At 43.4% G+C, this 26789-nt stretch overlaps 1 protein-coding gene and 1 long non-coding RNA gene across 9 annotated transcripts in view; one reads left to right on the top strand and one right to left on the bottom strand.

Annotated features, from left to right (window-relative positions):
* MS4A8 (membrane spanning 4-domains A8) lies at window positions 1–17679 on the bottom strand. Of its 8 annotated transcripts, none has more exons than XM_086383102.1 (8): window positions 17642–17679; window positions 15978–16055; window positions 15445–15649; window positions 13072–13194; window positions 10325–10384; window positions 8212–8349; window positions 610–723; window positions 1–432 (listed from the first exon to the last, which is right to left on the bottom strand). In XM_086383102.1, exons 3-8 carry the CDS (start codon window positions 15646–15648, stop codon window positions 331–333), a joined length of 741 nt encoding a protein of 246 aa, XP_086239228.1. In that variant the 5' UTR covers window position 15649; window positions 15978–16055; window positions 17642–17679; the 3' UTR covers window positions 1–330. The 8 variants fall into 8 exon arrangements, with proteins under 8 accessions (XP_086239228.1, XP_086239226.1, XP_086239225.1 ...); XM_086383100.1 differs by having other exon boundaries at window positions 15445–15652; XM_086383099.1 differs by having other exon boundaries at window positions 17482–17679.
* Window positions 17491–26789, top strand: part of LOC147342167 (uncharacterized) — a 16448-nt gene continuing 7149 nt past the window's right edge. The window contains exons 1-2 of the long non-coding RNA XR_015157373.1: window positions 17491–17728; window positions 25695–25832. This is a non-coding gene — a long non-coding RNA (uncharacterized LOC147342167). The remainder of the gene's footprint in view (window positions 17729–25694; window positions 25833–26789) is intronic.

A 26789-nucleotide genomic window follows, 5' to 3' on the forward strand; every position in this document is an offset into this window, starting at 1 on the left:
TCAAATCCTCAGTGCATTTTTATTAAATGAATGAATAATTGAAAGAATGAAGGTAGGGTTGTCTAGACAGGTGTGGCACAAAGGCACCCATGCATGCATGCCCTAGGGAGGACCTTTTCTTGTTAAAATCCATTTAAATTCCTGTCTACTCTTTGAAAGAAGAACAGAACAACTACCAGGCTGAATGGAATGAAGTCCAGGAATGCACGCCATTGGAGAGATATTTCCTTTAGATTGTCAGGGAAGGAAGAATCTGGTTTCAGGAGCCCAAACAAGGGAGGTATTCTTTTGGGTTCCAGTGAAAAATGCTTCTAGAACATTTGGGTTTGCTTATTTGTCACGCGGGACATCAGAATAATTTGGTGGCGAGTTCTCTGGTTCTGGGATGACCGCTGGGTTTGTCACATAGACATTTGGGATGACCACGCCCACCTGGAAAACACAGGCAAACAGAAAGTGTACCAGTGATGAAGCAAGAAGGACTGGGCATGCCTTTAGGTACCAAGGGAGCCCTCCTGTTCCTGGGCAGGAAGGGGAGTAGGATGAACCTTCTAGTCTCCACCCTCTTTGGGACCTCTTCCCATCCTCCGAGGAGCCTCTGGGACTTACGTTGTTGGTTTGGTAGCAGGTCAGCTGGCAGCCAAAGTGGGCAGATATACTTGCAATGAACACCTCCAGGATGCAGAAGATGAGCAGCAAACCAGAAACGGCCATTCCAGGGACCTGGAACCAGAATGGACCAGGAGGACCTGAGTGCATGTCTGGGAGTCTGAGCTCTGACTCTGCAGTGGCCATCTCTATGGCTTTGATGAAGTCCCCTAACCTCATCTCAGCTTCGTGGGGAAAATACCTCACTGGGTTTTTGTGAAGGCCAAGTGTGTCTGTGAAACAAATTTTATCTTAACACTTACTAGCAATGCTGCCCTAAAAGAGAGGATAGTCACTGTCTAGGGAAACCCCTTGACACTTGCTTCAGCTGTCAGGGACCTGAGGGTATGGTCTGGAGTTAAGACAGTGAAACAGTGGAACTGTTCTGTGTAGGAAGTGAATAGAAATTTGGGAGTATGGACAAGCCACAGAGAGAAGCAACATGGGTAGAGGAGAAAGATGGGACTGAGCAAGGTGGTGGCAAGGTGGCAGCTGCAGAAAAAGGCATCTCATGAAAAGATGACACTTCACAAAACAGGAATATCTAATCTTCAGGAATCAGTAGTTTCCTAGGTTCTGATGTAAACCTCTACCATTTCTCTGAACTTTTAGAGAAAGTCAGCTACTCAGGTCATTCTCTTGGCTGTGACAGTGCCATTTTGTAGAGGCAAGTAATTGGGGCTGTCTTAGGCTTGGGAAAAAAGAGTGAGTGAAAGGCCCCCAAATTTGAACTAGTTCAGCAAAAATAGATTTCACCTAAGGACCTGGGGAAATCCAAGCCCCCTCCTTGCTATTCTCCAAGATTACCCAGGAGAATGGGGTCTCCCACTGTGCCTGGGGAGAGTTTGAGTAGAATCTATTTTCATCTCAAAGAACAGGGCTGAATGGCCCCAACTGCCATATGGATTCCAATCACACGAAATACTAAATATGAAAGTAAAAGTGCACAGTACATGGTAGTAGATACCAAATATATGTTATTGATTATAATTTTGAAATGACACAGGTGAGAGTCAGCTGCTCAGAGAATTCTCCCTTTTGGAGAGGCCCCGTCTTTCCTTCTTTCCTTTGCCTCCCTCTCAATTTAGCAAGTATTTACTAAACATCTGTTTGATACAAAGGGCTCAGAGAAGCATCCCAAGAGGCACAGTTGAATAAGGGAGACAGATACGGATGTGGATAATTACAATCCACATCAGACAGAGTAAGAGCTATAAAAGAGTGGGGGGAAAGGTGTCTCGAGGGTACTGAGGAGAGCGAGAGATGGAATTCACCCTACGAGAGTTAGAGAGGGTGGGGGTAGAAAAGGGTGGTCCAAGCAACTGGAAAGGTGGGATGATGAGGTCTTAGTCAAAGAATCACAGAGTTTCAGGAAGGAAGTGTTTTCAAATGATTCTGGTCCTTTCTAAAGTTGTTTTAAAAACAATTCTTTTACAAAGAAAACCCGTCATGGAAAAGGGGTCCTTCAAGCAGCTTAGATGGATTTCCCAAGTGGTGGTTTAGTGGTAAAGAATCTGCCAGTGCCTGCCAATGAAGGACACGCAAGAGACATGAGTTTCATCCCTGGGTCGGGAAGATTCTCCAGGAGAAGGAAATGGCAACCCACTCCAGTATTCTTGCCTGGGAAATCCCATGGAGACAGGAGCCTGGTGGACTATAGTTCATGGAGTCACAAAGAGTCGGACATGAGTGAGCTACTGAGCACACACACAGAGTTTAGACATGTATCATTTGATGGGTATTAATTAATGCTTGTCGAGCTCCTGGAGCACCCCATCCCTTGGGTCATCATTTCCAAAGATGAAGTCCAGCTCTTCTTGTTCAGATGCCAGGCCTGAGGTCTGAGGGTGGGGTGGGCAACTGGGGTGGGAGGAGCTCTCCTTCTGAGATCAGAAATGGGCAGAACCAAGATCAGAAGCCAAGTTTTCTGACTTGAAGTTCCTGCAGCCTCCACTCCAGGGCACTGGCAGTGCTGCGTGGTTTAGTCTTTCCTGAGCCTCTTCCCCTCCCACCCATCTCCACTCCCTCAGCTCTTCAACCTGCACCTGCCTCCTCATTTCTTACAATGAGCACTCCACGCCTCCTGTTTCCCAGAAGAAAAGACACGAGCATTCTTCAGTGCCTGCCTCTCAGGGTGATGGCTGGGGGGGTGGGGGGGGAGGAGCAAGAGGTTCGGGGGAGCAAGGGATTGGAAGGGAAGTGAGCAGCAGGGCACACAGAGCTGGAACCAGGTCTCTGGGCAGCAATAAATACCTGGCCGAGGAATTTAGACTTTAATCCTAAAGCAACTGGGAGCCATAAAGTGTTTCCAGAAAGGGAGAAACTCAAGATACTTTTGATAAAAGACATGGGCATGGTCGATAGGTTCTCTGGGGAGAGGCTTTTCTCACAAATCTTGGAGACAAAAGTCTTGGGAAGGACTTCTGATCAAAACAAATAACAATTAATGGTTTCTATTTACCGAGTATAGGCCAGGCCAGGCACATTTACTTGATTTGACAAATGGTTATGAACTGTCAATTATGTTCCAGACATGGACCTGGGTATTTGAGACAGGACAGTGAATGAAACAGAAAAATGTCCCTGCCCTTATGAAGCTTATATTCTAGTGGGAGGAGACAGTAAGCGTGAAATATGCTGCTGCTACTGCTGCTAAGTCGCTTCAGTTGTGTCCGACTCTGTGCGATCCCATAGACGGCAGGCCACCAGGCTACCCCATCCCTGGGATTCTCCAGGCAAGAACACTGGAGTGGGTTGCCATTTCCTTCTCCAATGCATGAAAGTGAAAAGTCAAAGTGAAGTCTCTCAGTCATGTCCGACTCTTAGTGACCCCATGGACTTCAGCCTACCAGGCTCCTCTGTCCATGGGATTTTCCAGGCAAGAGTACTGGAGTGGGGTGCCATTGCCTTCTCCAAAGCATGAAATACAACAGACAAGTAAATTGCAGAATTCGTCAGATGATGGTAAGGCTACTGGGAAGTAAATTGGGGATGTGGGAGAGAAGGATCCTGGGATAGTGTAGGTGATGCTTTTAAGTGCGCTCGTTCTGTCATTCAGGTGGGTCTCTTTGAGAAGGTGGTTACTAAGAAACAGCCTGAAGGACCAAGGGGGCTGGGGGAATAGACGAGGAAACTCTCCAAGCTTGAAGATGGAAACATGCCTGGTGTTTTGCGGAAACATCAAGGAGGTCAGTGTGGTTCAAGTGGGGAGAGCCAGAGGGTGGGGTCAGGGGCCACAGAGGCCAGCATCTTTAGGCTCCTGTAAGGACACTGGCCTTTTTTTTGGTGTGTGTGAGTAAAATGGGAGCAGTGGCAGGTTTTGAGCAGAGAAGTATACATCTCAGAAAGGCTCACTCTCACTCTAGTTACTGTCCTTACAGCTGTAAGGAGACAAGGGAGGAGCAGGGAGAGTGGTTAGTGAAACAGGCTGAGATCTGGGACCCTCTGCAGCAATGCTTGTACCTGGACGCACCTCTTCCTGAACAACAAACTACAAAGAAACTGCTGCTGCTGCTAAGTCGCTTCAGTCGTGTCCGACTCTGTGCGACCCCATGGACTGCAGCCTACCAGGCTCCTCCATCCATGGGATTTTCCTGGCAAGAGTACTGGAGTGGGTTGCCATTGCCTTCTCCGACAAAGAAACTACATGGGACTAAAAATAACTGTGTGCATATTCAGTTGGGGCAAAATTATGGACAAAAGATACAAACAAACCAAAAATCCCAACTGCCACTTCTGAAGAGCCTGGAGTAAAACCAGGGTGTTAGGAGCAACAGCAGCATACTGCACATGCTCAAGGCGCACAACACCACCTGGGGGGTGGGCAAAACACCAAAGCCACCCCTCTGGCCCAACCCCTGGACACACTCCTGTTGTTTAGTCGCTAAGTCACGTCTGACTCTTTTGCGATCCTATGGACTGTAGCCCACTAAGCTTCTCTGTTCATGAGATTTTCCAGCCAAAAGTAATGGAGTGGGTTGCATTTCCTTCTCCAGGGCATTTTCCCAAACCAGGGATGGAACCCATATCTCCTGCACTGGCAGGTGGGTTCTTTACCCCTGAGACACTTGGGAAGTCCTACGCTCACCTCATGCAAGGAACAAGCTTACCCTGCCCGCCCCCCACCCTCCCACCCTCCCAGCAAGCAGGGGAACCTGTTGTTTGTCCTCGCTCACATCCTGCTGCAACAGGGGCCCCTATAAAGCCTTGCTTGAATTTCTTGTCTGACCTCTAGTCAATTTCGATTGATTGGGGAAGGCCAAGAGCCCTAGGTGTTATCATTAGGAAGCTGAGAGGTCATGGTGACTCTGGCCAGAGAGGAACTGGAGGAACTGGTGAAAATGGTTGGATGCTGGATGCATTTTAAAGGTAGAGCCAACAGGATTCCCTAAGGAACTGGCAGGGAGGCGTGAGAGAAAGAGAGGGTCAATGATTACTCCAAGGTTTATCCTGAGTGACTGGAAAGACACAGTTGTCATCAACCGGGATAAGGAAATCCAAGGGAAGGTCTGGGAAGTAAAATCTGGAGAAGAGAGTTGGATACATTCATTTCAAAACGTTGTGTGGACAGTTGATCACAAGAGACTGGAGTATGGGAGAGAGATTTGGGTTGGTGCTCTTTACTCTGTAGAAGGTATTTGTGGTTAACATCAGATGAAATTGCCAAGGTAGTGCAAGCAGGGGGGAAAAAGAGGACCAAGGACAGCCTAGGAGACTGGGAAAAAGAGCAGAACCAGCAAAGGAGAGGGAGGAGAGAGAGTAGAGGAGGACCAGCTGCAGGGTGCAGCCTGGACACCGTGAGACATCCATCACAGAGGAGTCCTGACTGGGGACTTAGAGCATAGGAAGTTTTTGGAGAAGTGAAGCAGAAAGTCTGATTAGAGTCGGCTCAAGAGCAAATGTAAGAGGAGAGAGAGTTGGAGACAGTGAGGGCAGACAAATCTTTTTAGGATTTTTCTGCAAAGAGGACCGGAGAGATAGAGTGGTATCTGGCCTGAGAGAAGGTTGGTTGGTTTTTTACAATGGAGGGAACAAAAGCATCTTCATATGCTGATGGGAAAGCTCCAGTCAAAGGGGAGAATGGCTGATATAGAAGAAAGGCCGTGAGGAGGGGGAGGAGATGAACTCTGCTGTACAGATGGAGAGGTTGAATTTACACGAGACTCATCTATAGCTGGTTTCTTGTATCCAGCAGCCATGAGCCCTGTGTGGCTGTTGAACACTTGAGATGTGGCTAGGCTGCAAGTGCAAAATACACCGTGGATTTCAAACACTTCATATCTCAAATATGAAATACAATTTTTTACATGAATTACATGTTGAAATGACATTTGAATCTATTGGATTAAATAAAACATATTATTAAAATTAATTTCATTTATTCCCCCCTTTTAGGATGATGACTAGAAAATTCAAAATCATATTCATGGCTCATGTCCTATTTCTATTGGATGGCGCTGGTGTAAAGCACAGGTTGGCAAATTATGGTTGCATCCTGCCTGTTGCCTATTTTTGTCAATAAAGTTTTATTAGCACATAGTCAAGCTCATTTGTTTCTGTATTTTCTATGGCTGTGCTCCCACTACAAGATAGGGTGGAGTAGTTGCAATAAAGACCAGATGGCCTGCAAAGACTTAGATATTTACTCTCTCACCCTTTACAGAAAATCTTTACTGACTCCTTGTCCCTAGTGATGGGGAGGAAGGCAAAAAAGTGAGTAGAGGCAGGTTGGCAGGTACATATGCATTAAATGTATAATTACATAAATGAAATTATAAATTAAAAAACTTCCTAACAGTGTCATATGGTAGACACTCTTTTACAAAAGTAGAAACTAAGAATGATCAGAGACTTTAAACTCTGTTTCAATTCTTACCACACTTGGAGGACAGGGTTGGTTGGTGGGCCCTTTCTTCTTTTTGTTATTGGAATATAATTGCCTTACAATGCTCTGTTAGTTTCTGCTGTACAACAAAGTGAATCAGCTGTAAACATACACATATCCTCCTTCTTGGGCATCCCTCCCCCGACACCTCACCCATCTAGCTCATCACAGAGCACTGAACTGAGCTCTCTGCTATACCACAGGTTTCCACTAGCTAACTATTTTATACACAGTAGTGTATTGCTATCAGGAAGTCCAGTGTATTTATAGCAAACTGGTCTCCTAATTCATTTCACCCTCCCTTTCCTGCCCAGTGCCCACACATCCATTCTCTACATCTGCTTCTGTATGCCTGCCCTGGGAACTAGATTGATATGTACCATTTTTCCAGACTCCACATATATGTGTTAATATATGATATGCATTTTTCTCTTTCTGATTTACTTTACTCTTTAAGACAGACTCTAGGTCCATCCATATCTCTACAAATGACTCAATTTCATTCTTTTTCACGGCTGAGTAATATTCTATTGTGTAAATGCACCATGTCTTCTTTATTCATTCATCTGTCAGTGGACACAGGTTGTTTTCATGTCCTGGCTATTGTAAACAGTGCTACAATGAACATTGGGATACATGTGTCTTTTTAAACAGAGCTGGAGGAATCAGGCTTCTTGATTTCAGACTATACTGCAAAGCTACAGTAATCAAGACAGTATGGTACTGGCACAAAAAACAGAAATATAGATCAATGGTATAGGACAGAAAGCCCAGAGATAAACCTACATACCTATGGTCACCTATTCTATTACAAAAGAAGCAAGAACATACAATGGAGACAAGAAAGTCTCTTCAATAAGTGGTGCTTGGAAAACCGGATAGCAGTATATAAAAGAATGAAATTAGAACACTACCTAACACCATACACAAAAATCAACTCAAAATGGATTAAAGGCCTAACTGTAAGGCTGGACACTATAAAGCTTTTAGAGGAAAGCATAGGAAAAACACTCTTTGATGTAAGTTACAGCAAGATTTTTTTGACCCACCTCCTAGAGGAATGAAAATAAAAACAAAAATAAGCAAATGGACCTAATTAAACTTAAAAAGTTTGCATAGCAAAGGAAACTGTAAATAAGCCAAAAAGACAACCTTCAGAATGGGAGAAAATATTTGCAAGTGAAGTAATGGTCAAAGGATTAATCTCAAAAATATACAAACAGCTCATGCAGCTTAATGAAAAAAAAATGAACAACCCAATCAGAAAATGGGCAGAAGACCTAAATAGATATTTCTCCAAAGAAGACTCACAGATGGTCAAGAGGCACTTGAAAAGATGTTCAACATCATTAATTATTAGAGAAATGCAAATCAAAACTACCATCAGGTATCCCCTCCCACCATTCAGAATGACCATCATCAAAAAATCTACAAATAAATGCTAGAGAGGGTATGGAGAAAAGGGAATCCTTTTGCACTGTTGGTAGGAATATAAATAGGTATGGAAGGTCCTTAAAAAACTAAAAATAGAACAACCACATGACCCAGCAATCCCACTATTAGGCATATATCCTGGGAAAACCATATTTCAAAAACATACATGTCAGGCCCTTTCCAACAATTTCTAAACCAAACTAAGGTGGAACCGAGGGGGGGCAATGGTCAGGAGGGATACTCACCCTGCCCCAGGTGTGAGAGGGAGGATCATACAAAGGGTAGATGTAGGTACTGTTGATAATTAACTCTACGATGAAGAGTGTGATTCCAACCATGGAGAAGATTGCACTGACGATGTTAAAGCCCACGCTGCTATTCAGCTGAAAAAGATACAAAAGGTCAGAGTGGGAGAGGAAAACCACTGTAACTGAGATGACCAGCGACTCAACAAATATTTCCTAACAGGATTTCCCAGAATCTTAGTTCTGCCGCAAACAAGGCAGTGTTTTGTGCAGAAAGGAGTGTGGCTGGGTTTTCCCTGGTGGCTCAGTGGTAAAAGAATCCACCTGCCAATGCAAGAAATATGGGTTCCATCCCTGGTCTGGGAAGATCCCACATGTCGCAAAGCAACTAAGCCCATGCACCACACTACTGAAGCCTGTGAGCCTAGAGCCCGGTGCTCTGCAACAAGAGAAGCCACTGCAGTGAGAAGCCCTCCCGCTGCAACTAGGGAAAAAGCCCTTGTCAGGTAACAAAGACCCAGGGAAACCGAAAGTAAATAAATATTTTAAAGGTTTTTTTATTTAATTTTTTTAACAGAAAGTTTTGGGGCTAAATTACCTTTGAAACAAAGTTAAGTTAAACAAAATTAAACAGGTCTTTGCTGCAGGACCTGTAAGAGCCTTTAACAAGGATTATGGATCTTCCGGGGGGCGGGGGGTGGGGGGGAGGGGGAGATGGTGCTAATAAATAGAAATCTCTCCAAGTTTACCTACCCATCTTCACAGAGTATGTCACTGGACAAGTGTCCCCAAGAATAATCTTTGGGAAACACTCATCCTTTTTGTCCCATAGGAGATGGGCAGGAAGATCAATCTCTGGTATCTTGGAATGTTACAGGCTCTGGTGGCCCATGATTCTGAGCCACATGCAGAAAGCTGTTGTTGTCTAGTCGCTTCAGTCATGTCTGACTCTTTGTGACTCCATGGACTGTAGTCCCCCAGGCTCCTCTGTCCATGGGAATTCCCAGGCAAGAATACTGGAGTGAGTTGCCCTTTCCTTCTCCAGGGGATCTTTCTGACCCAGGAATCAAACCCATGTCTTCTGCTTTGATAGCATATTCTTTACTGTTGAGCCACTTAGGAAAGCCCAGGTGCAAATAGACATGCCCATAAATTTTGAGCTTTCCTTTGGAGATTTTCAAATAGATTTCCTCTCGTATAGGGACCTGGCTATCTTGAAGCCTCTTAGGCTAGATAACTTGCTTTTAAGAGGAACCAGGGTACTTTCTGGGCATACTGCTAGGGGACCATGAAGCCTTGTCCATGCTGATTTACAGAGCTCCTTTGGCTGGATTCCTTAGAGAGGCAGGTGCCTGAGCCTCCTTGGCTGTCCTGAAGAAACGGGGTCCCGCTCTGTGTGCTGCTCAGCTGTGGGGGAGCCCTGAGCTCCTGAGAGCTCTGTGCCTCCTCCTGTAAGAACGTCCTTGGGAAGCTATTCTTTCTCTCCACTCTCTGATGCCCTAACTAATGTGGCTGTGTTGCCCTCCCCTCCCCTAAGTCCTCTAGACATTTTCCTTTTTGGAATTCTGGTCAGGTTCATGCGGCCCTATGATTATGTGTGAGCAAGTGTCAGAAGAATTGATGCTTTTGAACTGTGGTGCTGGAGAAGACTCTTGAGAGTCCCTTGGACTGCAAGGAGATCAAACTCATCAATCCTAAAGAAAATCAACTCTGAATATTCATTGGAAGGACTGATACTGAAGCTTAAACTCCAATACTTTGGCCAAAGAGCCAACTAATTGGAAAAAAAACAACCCTGATGCTGAGAAAGACTGAGGGCAGGAGGAGAAGGGGCAGGAGAGGATGAGATGGTTGGATGGCATCATCAACTCAAGGGACATGAGTCTGAGCAAACTCCGGGAGATAGTGAAGGATAGGGAAGCCTGGCATGCTGCAGTCCATGGGGATCACAAAGAGTTGGACACAACTGAGTGACTGAACAACAATGTGTCAGAGCCCCATGTCTGGTTATGAGTAGGTGCGTGGATGAGGGAAGGAGTAATCTTCTTTTCCCCCTGGTGTGTCTTTCCTATAGGTCCCCAGCTGGGAGAGTCAGTCCCAGGATGTGACTTACCAGACAAGAAGATCGTGAGTGCTTTTCTGCCAACACCGAGAGGGATCCTGAAATGATGAACTGGCAGAGAAGAGAGGTGGTTTAGAAAGAGGTCAGGGGTTAGGGTCCCTGTCTTCAGGTTTCCATTATTCTGTTTACACACATATTCTCTCATACACACTATGTTCCTCTGCTGAGACCCTAGCTCAACATGAGGGGAAAGAATGAACGAATGGATGAATGAGTGCCTGTTTTGCACCACATCACAGGGCAGTGAAGTGGGATCCAGCAGATTAGTTGTAAATTCTGGCTTGAAACTCATGTGATCTTGGGTAAGTTACTCATTTCTCAAATATTTATTTCTTCATTTGAAAAGGGGGAAAAGGACATGTCTTCCTAAGTATCATTGTCACTAGAAAATTTATGCCCCTCATCTGGCATTTAGTCTATCTTGCACATAGTAGATCCTATACAGAGTCAATGTTGTGTATTTCTTTTCTTTTACCTTTCTACGTGCAATATCTTGTTGGTTTCCTACCCATATCTCAGGATTCATTTGGGCATGGGGGCTCGGGATCGGGAGAAGGAAAGGCTACCAGCTGTACTGCTTTGAGATGTTTTAACCCAACCTCAGTCCTTGCCTGTCTGCACACCTAGGTGAGTACCTTTTAGCGACTCAGAAAAGTATCACATGTCTACAAAACTGATATACTCTGCATATAAGTTAAATAACCTTCTGCTACTGCTGCTAAGTCACTTTAGTTGTGTCCGACTCTGTGCGACCCCAAAGACGGCAGCCCACCAGGCTCCACCGTCCCTGGGATTCTCCAGGCAAGAACACTGGAGTGGGTTGCCATTTCCTTCTCCAAAATAACCTTCTAGGGAGTCACAAATCATTCTGAGAATCTGATGAAAGCTATGGACTTTGACAGAAAACACCCCCCAAGTCTTTTACCAGAATGGGGACTCAGAAGCCCTTCAGTGGACTCTAAGCTGAGTCCCCATTTTTTTAATGGCTTATTGACCCTTGAGCATGTGTGGGAATCCTTTTCTCCTGGAGTTCAGGCTGTGGGTCTACACTGAACAACACTTGAGGGCTGTTCCCAATATATTTTTTTATACATGGTGCTTTTGTGGGAATTAGAAAATGGTAGCTCCTCTGGGTTGATAAACTAGAAAAATATTCCCTGCCCTCTGGGGTGGGTGGATTAGGAAAGTGGCCTTTCTGGGTGAATGCTGTCTTGCATTGTCTAGTAACCCTTGGTGTTATGGATGAATTATGTCCCCTCAAAACATATCTTTTGAAGCCCTAACCTACAGTACCTCTGAATGTGACTCTCTTTGGAGACAGGGCCTTTAAATAGATGATTAAGGGGGATTTTCATGGTCCCCAGTGGTTAGGAATCTGCCTTGCAATGCAAAGGATGTGGGTTCAATACGTGGTCAGGGAACTAAGATCCCATCTGCCACTAAGCCCATGCACACAACTACTGAGCCTGCATACTGCAGCTAAGTCGCAGCACAGCCAAATAAACAAATAAATACATGAAAAATCAACCAAACAACAACCAAAAAATTTGACTTAAAAAAGAGCTGACTAAGGTTAAAGGGGATCATCAGGGGTGGACTTGGACCTGAACCAATATGACTTATGTTCTTAAGAAACGAGGAGATTAGTGAGTGTTAATGGCCTTGGTAGGGAGGCCAGAGGTCCCCAAGGAGCAGGAGGAAATAAAATTACAAGTGGCAGACGTTTTTTTCTTGTTTTTTTCTTTTCTCTTCTAATCGTGTGTTGTCATGGTGATATCTGGTTCTGTCTGAACTTAACTTTATCTCAAACCTTGGGCTAACCAATGTGTTTTTCTCATGGAAATCTCTTCCTTAAGCTATGCTAATGAACTATGTATTTGCTTAGAAGTCTGCCTTTCTTCACGATTCATGTCAATTGTTTCATGGCTGGGGATGACTCACCTTGTGCCAATGCTATCTCAACATACATGTGGGTGAGGGGCCTGGTGCAACTCTCAGTTTTGAGGTGTTCCCTTTCTCGAATTAGCAGCTTGCTAATAGGTATATAATTCCTTGCTAAAAACTAACAAGGGGGCACTCTTTCTGTCCCCTTCTGATGTCTATGTCAGAAGCTTTCTCTATCTCTTTTATACTTTAATAAAACTTGATTACACAAAAAGCTCTGAGCGATCAAGCCTTGTCACTCACCCCATATCAAATTCCTCTTCTTCGGAGGCCAAAAATCCCAGCATTGTTCACAGCTCGGCTTGTAGCAGCAACTTTTCCTTAGCGTATACACACACACACACACACACACACATTTTCATTAGGGTATGCACACACACACACAACACATTTTCATTAGGGTATGCACACAAACACACACATTTTCATTAGGGTATGCACACACACACACACACACACACACACACAACCATGCAAAGACTCAAGGGAAGAGATAGCTGTTTACTAGCCAAGGTGAGAGGCCTCAGCAGAAACCAAACCTGCTGGCACTTTGATCTCAGATCTCTGCCCTCTAGAACCGTGAGATACCACATTTCCGTTGTGTAAGTCACCCAGTCAGTGGTACTCGTCAGGGCAGCCCAAGCAAAGTAGTTCGTTTAGTGAACAAGACCTGAGCTGGGTTTCCATCCAGCCTGCCCCTTTGGCTGGGAACCTGCAGGGCACAACTTGACAAGGTGGCCCAGAGTGCTGGCACTTTCTGAGAACCTGGTTGCGAGGTGACTCGTATTACTCACCCAGATGCCTCCCCAGAAGGGAAAGCCTCCGTAGAATGAAACAGCAGTATAGCTCCCCACGAGGACAGTCCCCATGACGGAACCGAGGCCGAGGTGAATCAGGCCGATCAGGATCTGGGTGGCCTGTCAGGACAGCCACAAACGGAAGCCTTTGTTTCTGAGTCTGGATTCTGCCCCCTTTTTATTTTAATAAATCTTTTGTTTCCCTGGTCTAAAACATAATATGGAAAAATATAAAATGGAAATAAAAACTGCCCACCATTCCCCCTCACTCAGAGAAAACAATGGTTTACATTTTGTTGGATAAACTTCCATTATGCCTTTCAGATATATACATGGATAATTCACAATGTCTCTATACATTTAACATTTCATCATGAACATGTCCCTGTAGAATTAAATATCTTCAAACTTATATTTTTTTAAGGCCTGCCCAGATTCTGTCATGTGGATGTTCCTTGGAGTCACTGGAGCAGAGAGCTTGTACGGGTAAGACTGTTTCTATTTTTTTCATATTATAAATAACACTGTGATGAACATCTTTGTAGATAAATCTTCGTGCTCATCACTTATGTCTTTAGGATATTGTTATGGATTGAATTGTGACTACCTCTCCCCCATCAAATTTGTGTGCTGACATTCTGATCCCCAGCACCTCATATTATAGCTTTGTTTGGAAATACTGTCACTGCAGATAAAACGAGGTCATATAAGGTGTACTGGAATAGGCTGAACCCCTAATCCTATATGTGTGTGCGTGCTCAGTCGTGTCTGACTCTTTATGACCCCGTAGCCTGTAGCCCGCCAGGCTCCTCTGTCCATGGGCTTCTCCAGGCAAGAATACTGGAATGGGTTTACATTTACTTCTCCAGGGGATCTTCCTGATCCATGGATCAAAGTTGCATCTCCTGCATTTTCTGCATTAGCAGGCAGATTCTTTACCATGGCGCCACCTAGGAAACCCTTAATCTTATATGACAGCTATCCTTTTAAAATTTTTTGGCCATGCCACATGACGCGCAGGATCTTAGTTCCTCGGCTATCAAACCCATACCCCTTGCAGTGGAAGTGCTGAGCACTAACCACTGGACCACCAGGGAAGTCCCTGACTGCTGTCCTTTGGAAGAGAACGCCAGGTGGAGAGACACATTCATGAACACAAGAAAACGCCATGGGTGTCAGGATTGAAGTTATGCTGCCACAAGCCAAGGAACTATTACTAGGAGAGAGGCCTGGAACAGACCCTTCCCTAGTGGCTCCTCCTCTGAAGGACCTATCCTTCAGAGAAAGCATGGCCCTGTGGACAGTTTGATTGTGCTTGGCCTCCAGAACCGTGAGAATAAAATCCTGTTGTTTGAAGCCACCCAGTTTATGGCACTTTGTGACGGCAGCCCTTGGAAACTCATGCAGGTATGTTCTCACACAACTACTATACACACTAATGGTATACAGATGACAAACATGGCAGCAGATATGAATATATTATTTCCTTAAATTTGCACAATAACAAATTATATGCAATGTCTGTCTCTGGTTTTTTTTTCCATTAATGTCACATCTTGGGGTTATATCCACATTGTTGCCCAAAGAGCTTACTTGTTCTTTTTAAAGCTTCACTACATTTCATTCTTTGGAGGTACGATATATGGCTTTAACCAGGATTTTGTTGATGGATATTTTGGTTGTTTCCATTCTTTTGTGATCACCGGCTGTGCTGCCATGGGTAAGCTCATACCTGTCACACATTTCTTGCATGTGCAGGTATAGCTGCAGGACAAAGTCTCAGAAATGGAACGACTGGGTATTTTGTAAATGTGGCAGATACAAATTGGCCTACAGATTGTGTTTATTGACATTCCCATGGACAGTGAAAGGGGGGTGGGGCTAGGATTTGAGCTCCAGACAGTCTGGATCAGAATCCAGATGCTGCAGTGAAATGGGCCTCTCCTTGAACTACCTAGGACAACCTCTTAGGGGGAAAGTTGTTGGGATCTCTTATTTTGTTAGTTCTCTAATGTGATTTTTTTCTTCTTGGGCAGATATTCCATTCAAGCTCTTTTAGATTTCACCTCATGGTCTGCTGAACCCACTTTCTTCCAGAGACTACATGGATCAACACAGGTGTCAACTTACTGCCTTTTTTCCCCATTGCTTTTCTTCCTCTTTCTTAAAATGCCTGAGTCAAAAAATACAAGGCCCTGCACAGAGGCCCTAGTGATGCTGCACAGCTGAGCTTTCTCATAGATCTGACTTTGGCGAGGCCGGGCTCCAACCCCACTTACTAGATTTGGAGTGTCTGTATTTCCAAAACTCCCCCCCTCCTCCAGCTTCAGGCATGTGACCCCCCTCCCTGCAGAGTGAAGTTTCACTTACCCCTAAGGCTTTGCCTTCTTTTAGGGTTCTCTCGGTGGGTTGCTGACTCACACATGGTGGGTTCCCATGAATTACATGGACTTGGGACTGGTTTGGATATATGGGCACCTGAGACACGCCCCCAGGTAACACTGTATACCCATTTGGGGGTGTCACCACAAACACAGAGTTGGCCATGGGGCCTGCTGAAGTTGTTGGATTCATGCTGCTGAGAAACAAGCACAATAAAATAAATAACAAGGGCCTACTGTATAGCACAGGGAACTGTACTCAATGTCTTGTAATAACCTATAACGACAAAGAATCTGAAAAAGTATACACACACACACACAGAGGTTACTGGTGAATTCTGGTCTGGTTTAAAATTTTCTTTTCTTTTTCTACTTTTTTTGGATCAGACCCCCCAAAGCTGGTACAATAAACCCTGCCACATGCTCCACCCCACACCCAGGTTCATTCAAATCTCATTTGGCAGCAAACCTTATCACTGCCCCTCAGTTATCCATAGAAACTATTAGATCAAGGGTACTCACTTTGCTCTGCCAGCAGCGAAGTCTCTCTCACTTCCTTCTGTCTATTCCCAGTTCTTTGCGGTAGGTGGCTTGTTTTTCCTTAGAGAGTGAACACACTGGGTTGGGTTTGGGGATGTGTTTAAAAAAGATCCAAAGTCCACTTTGCTTTCCTCCCAGATACAGACTTGGTTACCAGTTACGCAGAGCTCAGCTTCCACACCCATATTTACTTCCTGATTTGGTCAAAGAACCACTTAATTGCAATTCAGTATTAATTGGAGAAGGAAGAGTTGTGTGTGGTGCTCTAGGAAACACAGGAAGGAGCTGGGTGTATAGTGGTCACATCCCAGCTGTAACACAAGACAGAGCAACGTAAAGAATCCAGTAGAGAAACAAGAGACCCTCGCAGGAGAATGAAGGAGAAACTGATTCACTGGATATGAAGAGATCAGGAAATACTTCAAACAAAAAGTGCAATTTGAAATCAATAAACTGCATGAGAAAAAGTGAGCCACAGCCTGTAAAATAAGAATTGCAATGAACTTAAGTCATAAGCTCTACATTAGAGTCTGCAGAAAAGCAGAAAATACCCAAGAGTGGGCAGGCATATTAGTGCATCCATGATGAACATCACGTGAATTACACAGGCAAAGTGTACAAAAACTGTCGCGGACGCCATCCTCCCGAGGGAATCCCTGGGTCCTACCGGGGCTGGACCCCGTAAGTGGTGCCCGAACCAGGCTCCCAGTAAGGTAAGCCCCAATTGTGCAGTTTTCAGACAGCTAGGACCCCACTCAAGGGTGCCCAGGACCCTTATAAGATAGGTAGGGTAAAGAAGGGTGTGAAGTAGTGAAATCTTTTCGAAGAGAAAAGTAGAAAAGATAGTAGATTTTCTGACATGGGTAACACTGAAACTAAAGAACGGCAACTCTTTATACAAGTAATCTTGAAACTGTTAAAGAGGGTACAAAATAAATAAAAATAGTCTCAAAAAAAAAAAAAAAAAAAGAAGGGAGGCTGTGCTCTACCTCCCGAGGATAGAGAAAGATCTAAAGATAGAAAAAGAGCTAAAGAGTGAAAAGGAGAGAGGAACGGAGGAGAAAGAAATCAGGGAACGCAGCAAGATAGAGAAAGGAAGAAAGGAAGTTAGAAAAAGAGATACAGAGAGAAAGATAGGGAAGAGGGAAGAAAAGTTAGGGAAAGAGAAAGAGGGTAAAGGGAAAGAAACGAAAGAAAGAGAAGGGTAGCGAGAAAGGAAGTGGGAGAGAAAAGTGACAAAGGCAGCGAGAGAGAGAGACAGTAAGAAGGAAGAAGGGAGAATGAAAGAGGGAAACAAGAAGGAAATGATAGAAAGTGAAAGAGAAGAGGAAGGAAAGAAGGTAGAGTGAGGGAAAGAAAACTTGAGAAAGATTGAAAGAGAGGAAGGAAGAAAAAAATAGAGGACAGAGGAGAGGACTTACTGTACGCTGCCGCCGGGCGCCCTGGAGAGCCCCCTCCCCCTGTGCGCAAATCTTTAAAAACTTACCACCACTTTCTGATTTAAGGCGATCGCCGCCGCCTCCGTTTGCGCCTCCCAGAGCCCAGGAATTCCCCTACTTTGCCCCCAAAGCCTCTCAAAGCGTGGTCTAAGCCTGAGGAAGATAAAAAGTTTTTTGAACAAAGGAGCTTTTAAAGCAGACGCTTACACAGGATGCAGAGTTTGCTCCTCGGAAAAAACCCCCTCAGGGGGGGTCTCACCCAGGCTAGGAGAAAATCAAGCGGAACCGGAACAGGTAAGTGGATTTAGCAACAATATTAACCCCTGACGTGCCGGGTTACTCCAATTTCAATGGGAGTGGCTGGCCCCCTACCTGAGGGCGTTGCAGGATTTGTGCTGGGGCGTAGCCGGCTTTCTTTTCAAAAAAAAAAAAAAAATTCGGTGGTGCCTGGTGTAGTAGATTCTGATTATATTGAAAAATTAAAGTTTTTGATCTCGCCGCCTACCAAAAACTGTGCAAATTAATAAAGGTCAAAGAGTAACACAGCTTTTGCTTTTACCTTATTATCAGACAAAAAAAAAAAAACCTTGACTTCTCAAGCTAGGGGCCACAGAGCATTTGGATCTAGTGTTCTAGCCTTTTGGGTGCAGGAAATTACAGCTCCAAGGCCTTTAAAAGATCTTTTAATTCAAAGGAATAAAATGTCAGGACTGGGTTACGAGCAGTTATTTAGGCTTTTCAACATTTAAAAGACCACACCTTCAATCTTTTGACTGACTCCTGATATATTGTAGGGTTGTTTCCTCTTATAGAGACTGCTAATATTCCAGAAAATAAAATTACTATCTTCTTGTTATCTGATTTACAAAAAAGAGATTAAACACAGAGATAAAAAATATTTTGTGGGACATATTAGAGCTCATTCTGGCTTGCCCGGCCCTTTACATGAAGGAAATGCTTTGGCAGATGCATTGACTAAAGTAATTGCTTTAAACTTACATAAAAAGATTGATAAGGCCAAAAATTCTCACAAAATTCACCATCAAAATGCAGCTGGTTTAAGGTATAAATTTCATATCCCAGCCAGATGTGTTGCTAACTTGTGGGAGAGGGTATATTTGTATTTTTCTACAGGACGCAGATTCTCCGATTTGGATCCTGCGTAAACCAAGGAATATCAGCCTCTTTTCTCTCCTCTATTTTCTTAACTGCGAAATTCTTTCCTTATCTCTTTATCTATTCTTTTAATCGCCGAAGCCGTCCTCCCGAGGGAATCCCTAGGTCCTACCGGGGCTGGACCCCAGTAGAGGATCGTGATGGAATAGTCCATGACACACTCACCTTTGTATTCCTACTGACACATAATAGGCACTAAGCAAATGCTTGCTGAGTGAACAGATGAAACTGATCAGATGGCTAGAATTTGGTAAAATGGTCAATGTAAGAACATTATCACAGGCAGAGGGAACGGAGGGGGGCAAAGGCATGAAGAGAGAAGATGTAGGACATCTTTTGGGTATGGCAAGGTTTATATATTCAAAGTTATGATTTTTCCAGTAATCATCTATGGATGTGAGAATTGGACCATAAAAAAGCCCGAGCATCAAAGAATAGGTGCTTTTGAATTGTGGTGCTGGAGAAGACTCTTGAGAGTCCCTTGAACTACATGGAGATCCAAACCAGTAAATCCTAAAGGAAATCAACCCTTAATATTCATTGGGAGGACTGATGTGCTGTGCTGTGCTTAGTTGCTTAGTTGTGTCCAACTCTGTGACCCCACGGACTGTAGCCCTCCAGGCTCCTCCACGGGGATTCCAGGCAAGAATACTTAAGTAGGTTGCCATGCCCTCCTCCAGGGGATATTCTCAACCCAGGGATCAAACCCAGGTCTCTGGCATTGCAGGAAGATTCTTTACCAGCTAAGCTACCTGAGAAGCCCCTAAGAAGGACTGATGCTGAAGCTCCAATACTTTGACCACGTGATGTGAAGAACTGACTCACTGGAAAAGACCCTGATGCTGGGAAATACTGAGGGCAAAAGGAGAAGGGGGATGCAGAGGATGAGATGGTTAGAGAGCATCGCTGACTCAATGGACATGAATTTGAGCAAACTCTGGGAGATAGTGAAGGACAGGGAAGTCTGGCATGCTACAGTCCATGGGATTGCAAGACTTGGACATGACTCGGTGACTGAACAAGAACAAAAATAGAGGCTAAGGCAATCAACTAAACCATGCAGAAGGAATCAATGTGCAAACAAAGCCTGCACCTGGAGGAAGAATAATACTCATTCAAGCTGGTAAAAAAAGACAGAGGCCAACTTCTTGACATCATTCTTTCTGACGTACATTGCATAATGATTGGCTAGTCATGAGGAAGTTTTTCCAAAGTCGCAGAATTTCTCTTGGGTTTTGTTTCTTTGAAATTGTTTTTAAAAAATATGATATATTAACAGCAAGCATTTTTTTTAAAATTTGAAGTGTCACCAACTTTTTATCCTGTTTAAATGGCAAGTACACTCACTAATTTCAACAATTTCCCGTCATTACACAAGATTTCCTCATAAGATGTAAAAGTTAAAACCACATAAATCCACACAAAATAAACCATTACTCTATGAAATCATTTCAGGAAGATTGGTTAGTGTAACTCTTTTAATACTTCTTACTTGTTACACAAAAGACTACTTTACCTGTTCAAATTATTTATTATAGTCATCAAAACGTTGACTATATGGTATTATATAACCCAACAATTCTACTTATATATATATATATATATATATGTACTTTCCCAGGTAGTAAAGAACCCACCTGCCAATGCAGGAGATATAAGAGACGTGGGTTCAATCCCTGGGTCGGGAAGATCCCTGGAGAAGAGCATGGCAACCCACTCCAGTATTCTTGCCTAGAGAATTCCATGGACAGAGGAGCCTGGTGGGCCACAGTCCATGGGGTTGCACAGAGTTGGACATGACTGTCCGATATGACTGAGCGACTTCACTTTCACTTTTCACTTTCATGCATTGGAGAAGGAAATGGCAACCCACTCCAGTATTCTTGCTTGGAGAATCCCAGGGATGGGGAGCCTGGTAGGCTGCCGTCTACAGGGTCGCACAGAGTTGGACACGACTGAAGTGACTTAGTGGTAGTAGTAGTAGTAGTAGTATATGAAATGAAACTATAAGTCCACATGCAAACATATACAGAAATGTTAAAAACAGTCAAAAAGTGGCAACCACTGAAACGTCCTTAATTTGATAAAAGGATAAACAAAAATGGTATAGACATCCCTGGATATCACTCTACAACAAGAAAAAATAATGAAGTACTTAATACCTGCTACAATACAGATGGACTAAGCTAAGTGAAGGAAGCCACACACACATATCCTGAGATTCATGTCTATGGTATATCCAAAAAAGGAGAATCCATAGAGATAGAAAGTGGATTAGTGGTTTTCTATGGCTCAAAGCAGGTGCAGTAGTGGGTGACTGCTATGAGTATAAAGATTGTTTGGGGGTAAAAAAAAAAGATTCTAAAATTAGATAGTAGTGAAGGCTACAGAACTCTGAACAGTCTAAAAGCCATTGCCTTGTACACTTAACTTCTTTCGTTTAAAACGTTTTAATTATATGTTGGAGTATAGATGACTAACAATGTGTGTTAGTTTCAGGTATACAGCAAAGTGGTTCAGTTACGCATATACGTATATCTATTCTTTTTCTAATTCTTTTCCCGTTTAGGTTATTATGCCTTGTATACTTTGTGCTGTGCTGTGCTTAGTCGTCCAATCGTGTCTGATTTTTTGCGACCCCATGGATTGTAGCCCACCAGGAACCTCTGTCGGTGGGGATTCTCCAGGCAAGAATACTGGAGTGGGTTGCCATGCCTTCCTCCAGGGAATCTTCCCAACCCAGGAATCAAACCCAGGTCTCCTGCATTGCAGGCAGATTTTTAACTGTCTGAGCTACCAGGGAAGCCCCTTGTATACTTTAAATGGCTCAATTATATGGTATGTGAATTATATCTCAAAACAAAGCACTTAATTAGCTGGGAGATTACCAAGACATGAATAACTCTAACCAACTGTACCCTGGAGCTCATGAATGCTGAAGGGAAAAAGAAACTATGAGAATAACAGCCACCTCAGAAATTATAAACAAGAGCCTGTACAAGTGAAGCCAGAGAATAGAAGGACCAAAACATAGAATGAAATCACAGAACAAGAGAAAGATCAGACAGAAATACTTCAAAATATATTTTGATCTTCAGCATCTCTGTCCGTGCTAAACACTTCTGCGAGTTGAGAACTCATTGCTACTCTTGTTCTCTAGTTAGGGGAAGGTAACGAATGGGTTATCTTTCCTTAGTGACCTAGAGAGAACTGAGTATCCCCCAAAAATGCAGTCTCTACATTGATCCCACTCATTCTGGGCCTGCTGATGGCTTATGCAAACTTTTGTACATTACTGTATCACTCGGGATCCTGGAAGAAAACAGAAGTCAGTCTTAAAGTGTTTAACTAAAGGAAGATTAATAAAGAACTGTTAACAGAAATATGAGCAGAGTCATGGGAACGGAAAGTGATGTTGACACATTTGGGAACCAATATTGGAGGGAAGCTATCACTTCCCCTAAGCCTTAAGGGGCAAGGTGCAGGAACCACGTAACCACAGCAGTAAGAGTTGCAGCTCTGTAGCTGAGGAAGTGTGATGCCTCACAACCGAGGCCTTACATAGAAGAACCCAGTTACTGTCAAAACTGTGACCAGAAAAAGGGACTTGTTTTCTCCAGACTTCCAGTTTGATTCAATGAACACCACCCGAAGGATAAAACCAAGGCATGAGATGTTGCAGTCCATGTGGGCTAGCCTCCCAGGGTCCAGAGCAGGGCACCTGCTTCCTGAATCTCCCCTCCCCACTTTTCCATTGTGTCCCTGGGGGCTGATCTTTACATGAATTTCCTCAACAGGCACCCTTCCCCTCCTACTCCAGCTGGTTGCAAATAGCAAGACACTCTATTAGGAGATTGCAGGAGAGAAAGGGCAAATTATTTAATTCTCTCACTTTCCCCCTCTGTGATGTTTCAAGGGCTGGTGGGCTCCTTGACCAAAGGTCGAAGTGGCTTCTCTGCTTAGCTCTGTCTCCTGAGGAACCACTGCTTGCTGCATCAGGCTTGAAAGATTATGATTTGCTTCTGTTCTTAAACAACTTGTGATATTATTCTATCACTTGTGGTTTCTCTACATCCCGCCCACATTTTGCAAAAAGCCCCTGTATTGACTATCCCTCAAATGGGCCCATTGGAACATTCCTTCTTAGTCTGATCAGTTACCTGGCTGTTCTAAGAATAGAAAATGGATCCACCGTTAGAACAGTTTGAACAGGCAAGTGGAGACTTGTCTCTCTCTCTGGTCTTCCTGATCCTGCCCCAAATGGAAGCAAACATGATCCCGATGACTTTGGTTTTCATCTCAAGGAAGAATCTGGAGTCCTACTTATTCAAATTAATACAGGGGTTCCAATAAGGCCATGACAACTATCCTCCCCTGGGGAAGGCCTGATTCATGAAAAGTTTAGAGCAACTGTAGCTATCATTTTTTTTTTCTACCTAATGAATATATTTTTTTCTACTTTCTCTTTGGAAAAAAGAGGGCATATAACCTCCAACTCACTCAACAATTATTTCTCCATTATTAGAGCACATTTTTTTTTCCCTGTTGTGGAAAAGCCCTTGGGGAATAAGAGCTAGGAGTGGGGAATCCATGAGCCTGCTAGGATACCGGTCAAGGCGTCAGTCTTTTTGATTTGAAGCACTGTACCTGTAGGACCAGCATGTTTTGCAAGAAAGAAACACTGAGGAAAATCAAAATGTACAGAGGTAAATCAGTTTAATTTATATATTTCTAGAATTCTCAACTTTAAACGCCTAGATTCTCCTTTCCCCCAAATAAATGCAAGAATGTCTAATGCTGAAACAATACAGTTGTGTAAAGTGTCAGTTCCTCAAGTTCAAGACATTTCTGAACAATAAAGAGGAAAGTATTTCCTTCAAAAGGTTTCCTCTAAATTGAATTGACAGTCTGTCCTTGGAGGGCAGGAAAGAATAAAGACTGTAAAGTCTCTTGAAACAGTAGAGTTCTATTTTGATCTGTTTCAAGAAACTATTTAGCCCTTATATACAAATAGCTCCTAAGAAGAAAAACAATAAGAAGTTATACAAGAAAAGTCTCTCCATGCCTAGGTAAAATTAAAATGTAGGCTCCACAGTCACTATTTACAAAGAAAGCCAAATAATGAATTATATCCTGTAAGTTGTATAAATATAAGTGAGTGAGTGAAGTCGCTCAGTCATGTCCGACTCTTTGCAACCCCGTGGACTCCTCCGTCCATGGGATTCTCCAGGCAAGAATACTGGAATGGGTTGCCATTTTCTTCTCTAGGGGATCTTCCCAACTCAGGGATTGAACCCAGTTTTCCCACATTGAAGGCAGACGCTTTAACCTCTGAGCCACCAGGAAAGCCCAATGTATAAATATATTAGATATTAAAAATTAGTTGCCATATAACTGAATTTTATGATGACTTTCTATTTGGAAAAAAATATTTCTCAAGTGAAAAAACTAAATAACAAAACTGTGTTTAAAAATATTCAGTTGAGTTCAATTCAGTCACTCAGTCGTGTCCGACTCTTTGTGACCCCATGAGTTGCAGCACGCCAGGCTTCCCTGTCCATCACCAACTCCCAGAGTTCACTCAGACTCACGTCCATCCAGTCAGTGATGCCATCCAACCATCTCATCCTCTGTCGTCCCCTTCTCCTCCTGCCCCCAATCCCTCCCAGCATCAGAGCCTTTTCCAATGAGTCAACTCTTTGCATGAGGTGGCCAAAGTACTGGAGTTTCAGCTTTAGCATTATTCCTTCCAAAGAACACCCAGGACTGATATCCTTTAGAATGGACTGGTTGGATCTCCTTGCAGTCCAAGGGACTCTCAAGAGTCTTCTCCAACACCACAGTTCAAAAGCATCAATTCTTCGGCACTCAGCTTTCTTCACAGTCCAACTCTCACCTCCATACGTGACCACTGGAAAAACCATAGCCTTGACTAGACTGACCTTTGTTGGCAAAGTAATGTCTCTGCTTTTGAATATGCTATCTAGGTTGGTCATAACTTTCCTTCCAAGGAGTAAGCATCTTTTAATTTCATGGCTGCAATCACCATCTGCCATGATTTTGGAGCCCAAAAAAATAAAGTCAGCCACTTTTCACTGTTTCCCCATCTATTTCCCATGAAGTGATGGGACCTGATGCCATGATCTTAGTTTTCTGAATGTTGAGCTTTAAGCCAACTTTTTCACTCTCCTCTTTCACTTTCATCAAGAGGCTCTTTAGTTCTTCTTTACTTTCTGCCATAAGGGGGGTGTCATCTGCATATCTGAGGTTATTGATATTTCTCCTGGCAATCTTGATTCCAGCGCGTGCTTCTTCCAGCCCAGCGTTTCTCATGATGTACTCTGCTGCTGCTGCTGCTAAGTCACTTCAGTCGTGTCCAACTCTGTGCGATCCCATAGACGGCAGCCCACCAGGCTCCCCCATCCCTGGGATTCTCCAGGCAAGAACACTGGAGTGGGTTGCCATTTCCTTTTCCAATGCAGGAAAGTGAAAAGTGAAAGTGAAGTCACTCAGTCGTGTCCAACTCTTAGCAACCCCATGGACTACAGCCTACCAGGCTCCTCCATCCATGGGATTTTCCAGGCAAGAGTACTGGAGTGGGGTGCCATTGCCTTCTCTGGATGTACTCTGCATATAAGTTAAATAAGCAGGGTGACAATATACAGCCTTGACATACCCCTTTTCCTATTTGGAACCAGTCTGTTGTCCCATGTCCAGTCTTAACTGTTGCTTCCTGACCTGCATATAGGTTTCTCAAGAGGCAGGTCAGGTGGTTTGGTATTCCCATCTCTTTCAGAATTTTCCACAGTTTATTGTGATCCACACAGTCAAAGGCTTTGGCATAGTCAATAAAGCAGAAACAGATGTTTTTTCTGGAACTCTCTTGCTTTTTCGATGATCCAGCAGATGTTGGCAATTTGATCTCTGGTTCCTCTGCCTTTTCTAAAACCAGCTTAAAAATATTATACTTGGAAATAGTAAAATGAGATAATGTATAAATACTAGATGAGATAAAATTTTAAATAGGATTCAGTTTATTGAAGTATAATCCCCTTATAACAGTTTTTCTTTTTTTTTTTTTTAGGGAGAAAAAGAGACAATTTAACATTGTGTGTAATGGCCTCACATTCTATGCTAGCTGCACCACAAAAACAAGTAATTGACAACAGGCTAACAATTAGCAGTCATACAAATGTGAATAAAAGAAGGCAAAAACATACAGGTGACTGCAGCATACTATTTCTCTCTTTTTTTGTTGTTGTTACTGAATGTGGTTTTACAACATGAAATTAAATCTCAAATATTGAGTTTTATAGCCCACTTTGTTTTTCATATTCTTGAGCACAATGATGGACTTTCTCTTGTGTGTGACTTCCTAAAGATAGTTTTAATTTAGAATGCTTTCATTCCAGGAGATTAACTCCTTCTTTGTATATGTGTACAAGAAACTTCTAGTGTTAATTGTTAGGTAGTCTCTAGCAAATCCAGATACTCCTGTGGCTTCTACCAGCTCAGTCTATATTTAATGCTTTCTTCATAGTTTGACATTTATGCGATGATTTAATTATAGCTGGGAAACGCAGTGTTTACACTATGGAGGGGAAATTATTGCATACCTAGTATGATGCACAACTCTTCTTTCAAAGTCTGTGTACCAGTACACTGTATCAAAAATACTGGTTAGAAAATGAAATTAGATAAGGCGATGGGAGATTGAGCACTGTACATAAAACAGTGATATTTGGGAGAAAACATAATTTATTCAGTCTTGCCCTCTCACTTTACACAGGAAGTAATTGACACTTGCTTACCACCTATAGCTGCTGCTGCTAAGTTGCTTCAGCTGTGTCCGACGCTGTGCCACCCCATAGACGGCAGCCCACCAGGCTCCTCCGTCCATGGGATTTTCCAGGCAAGAGTACTGGGGTGGGTTGCCATTGCCTTCTCCACCACCTATAGCTACTTAGTGGCAAAACAAGGGTTGTTCTGCTATTTTCCAGCCCAGCATAGATAGTACCTTCACTGTGATATAAAGGGCAAAAATATATATAATAAAATATCTATTTCATTTTGTACAATTTCAGGCCTGAATATATTAATTATACGTCTGTACTTTTTTATAATAACGAATTTGTATTTGAGGGAAATAAGAAAATCGGAAGCCATCTGTACAAGAAAC

The sequence above is a fragment of the Bos grunniens genome, chromosome 29 (assembly GCF_055505025.1).
Source record: "Bos grunniens cultivar Pamir isolate PY7600 chromosome 29, Bosgru_T2T1.0, whole genome shotgun sequence".
NCBI classification, from domain to species: Eukaryota; Metazoa; Chordata; class Mammalia; order Artiodactyla; family Bovidae; genus Bos; species Bos grunniens.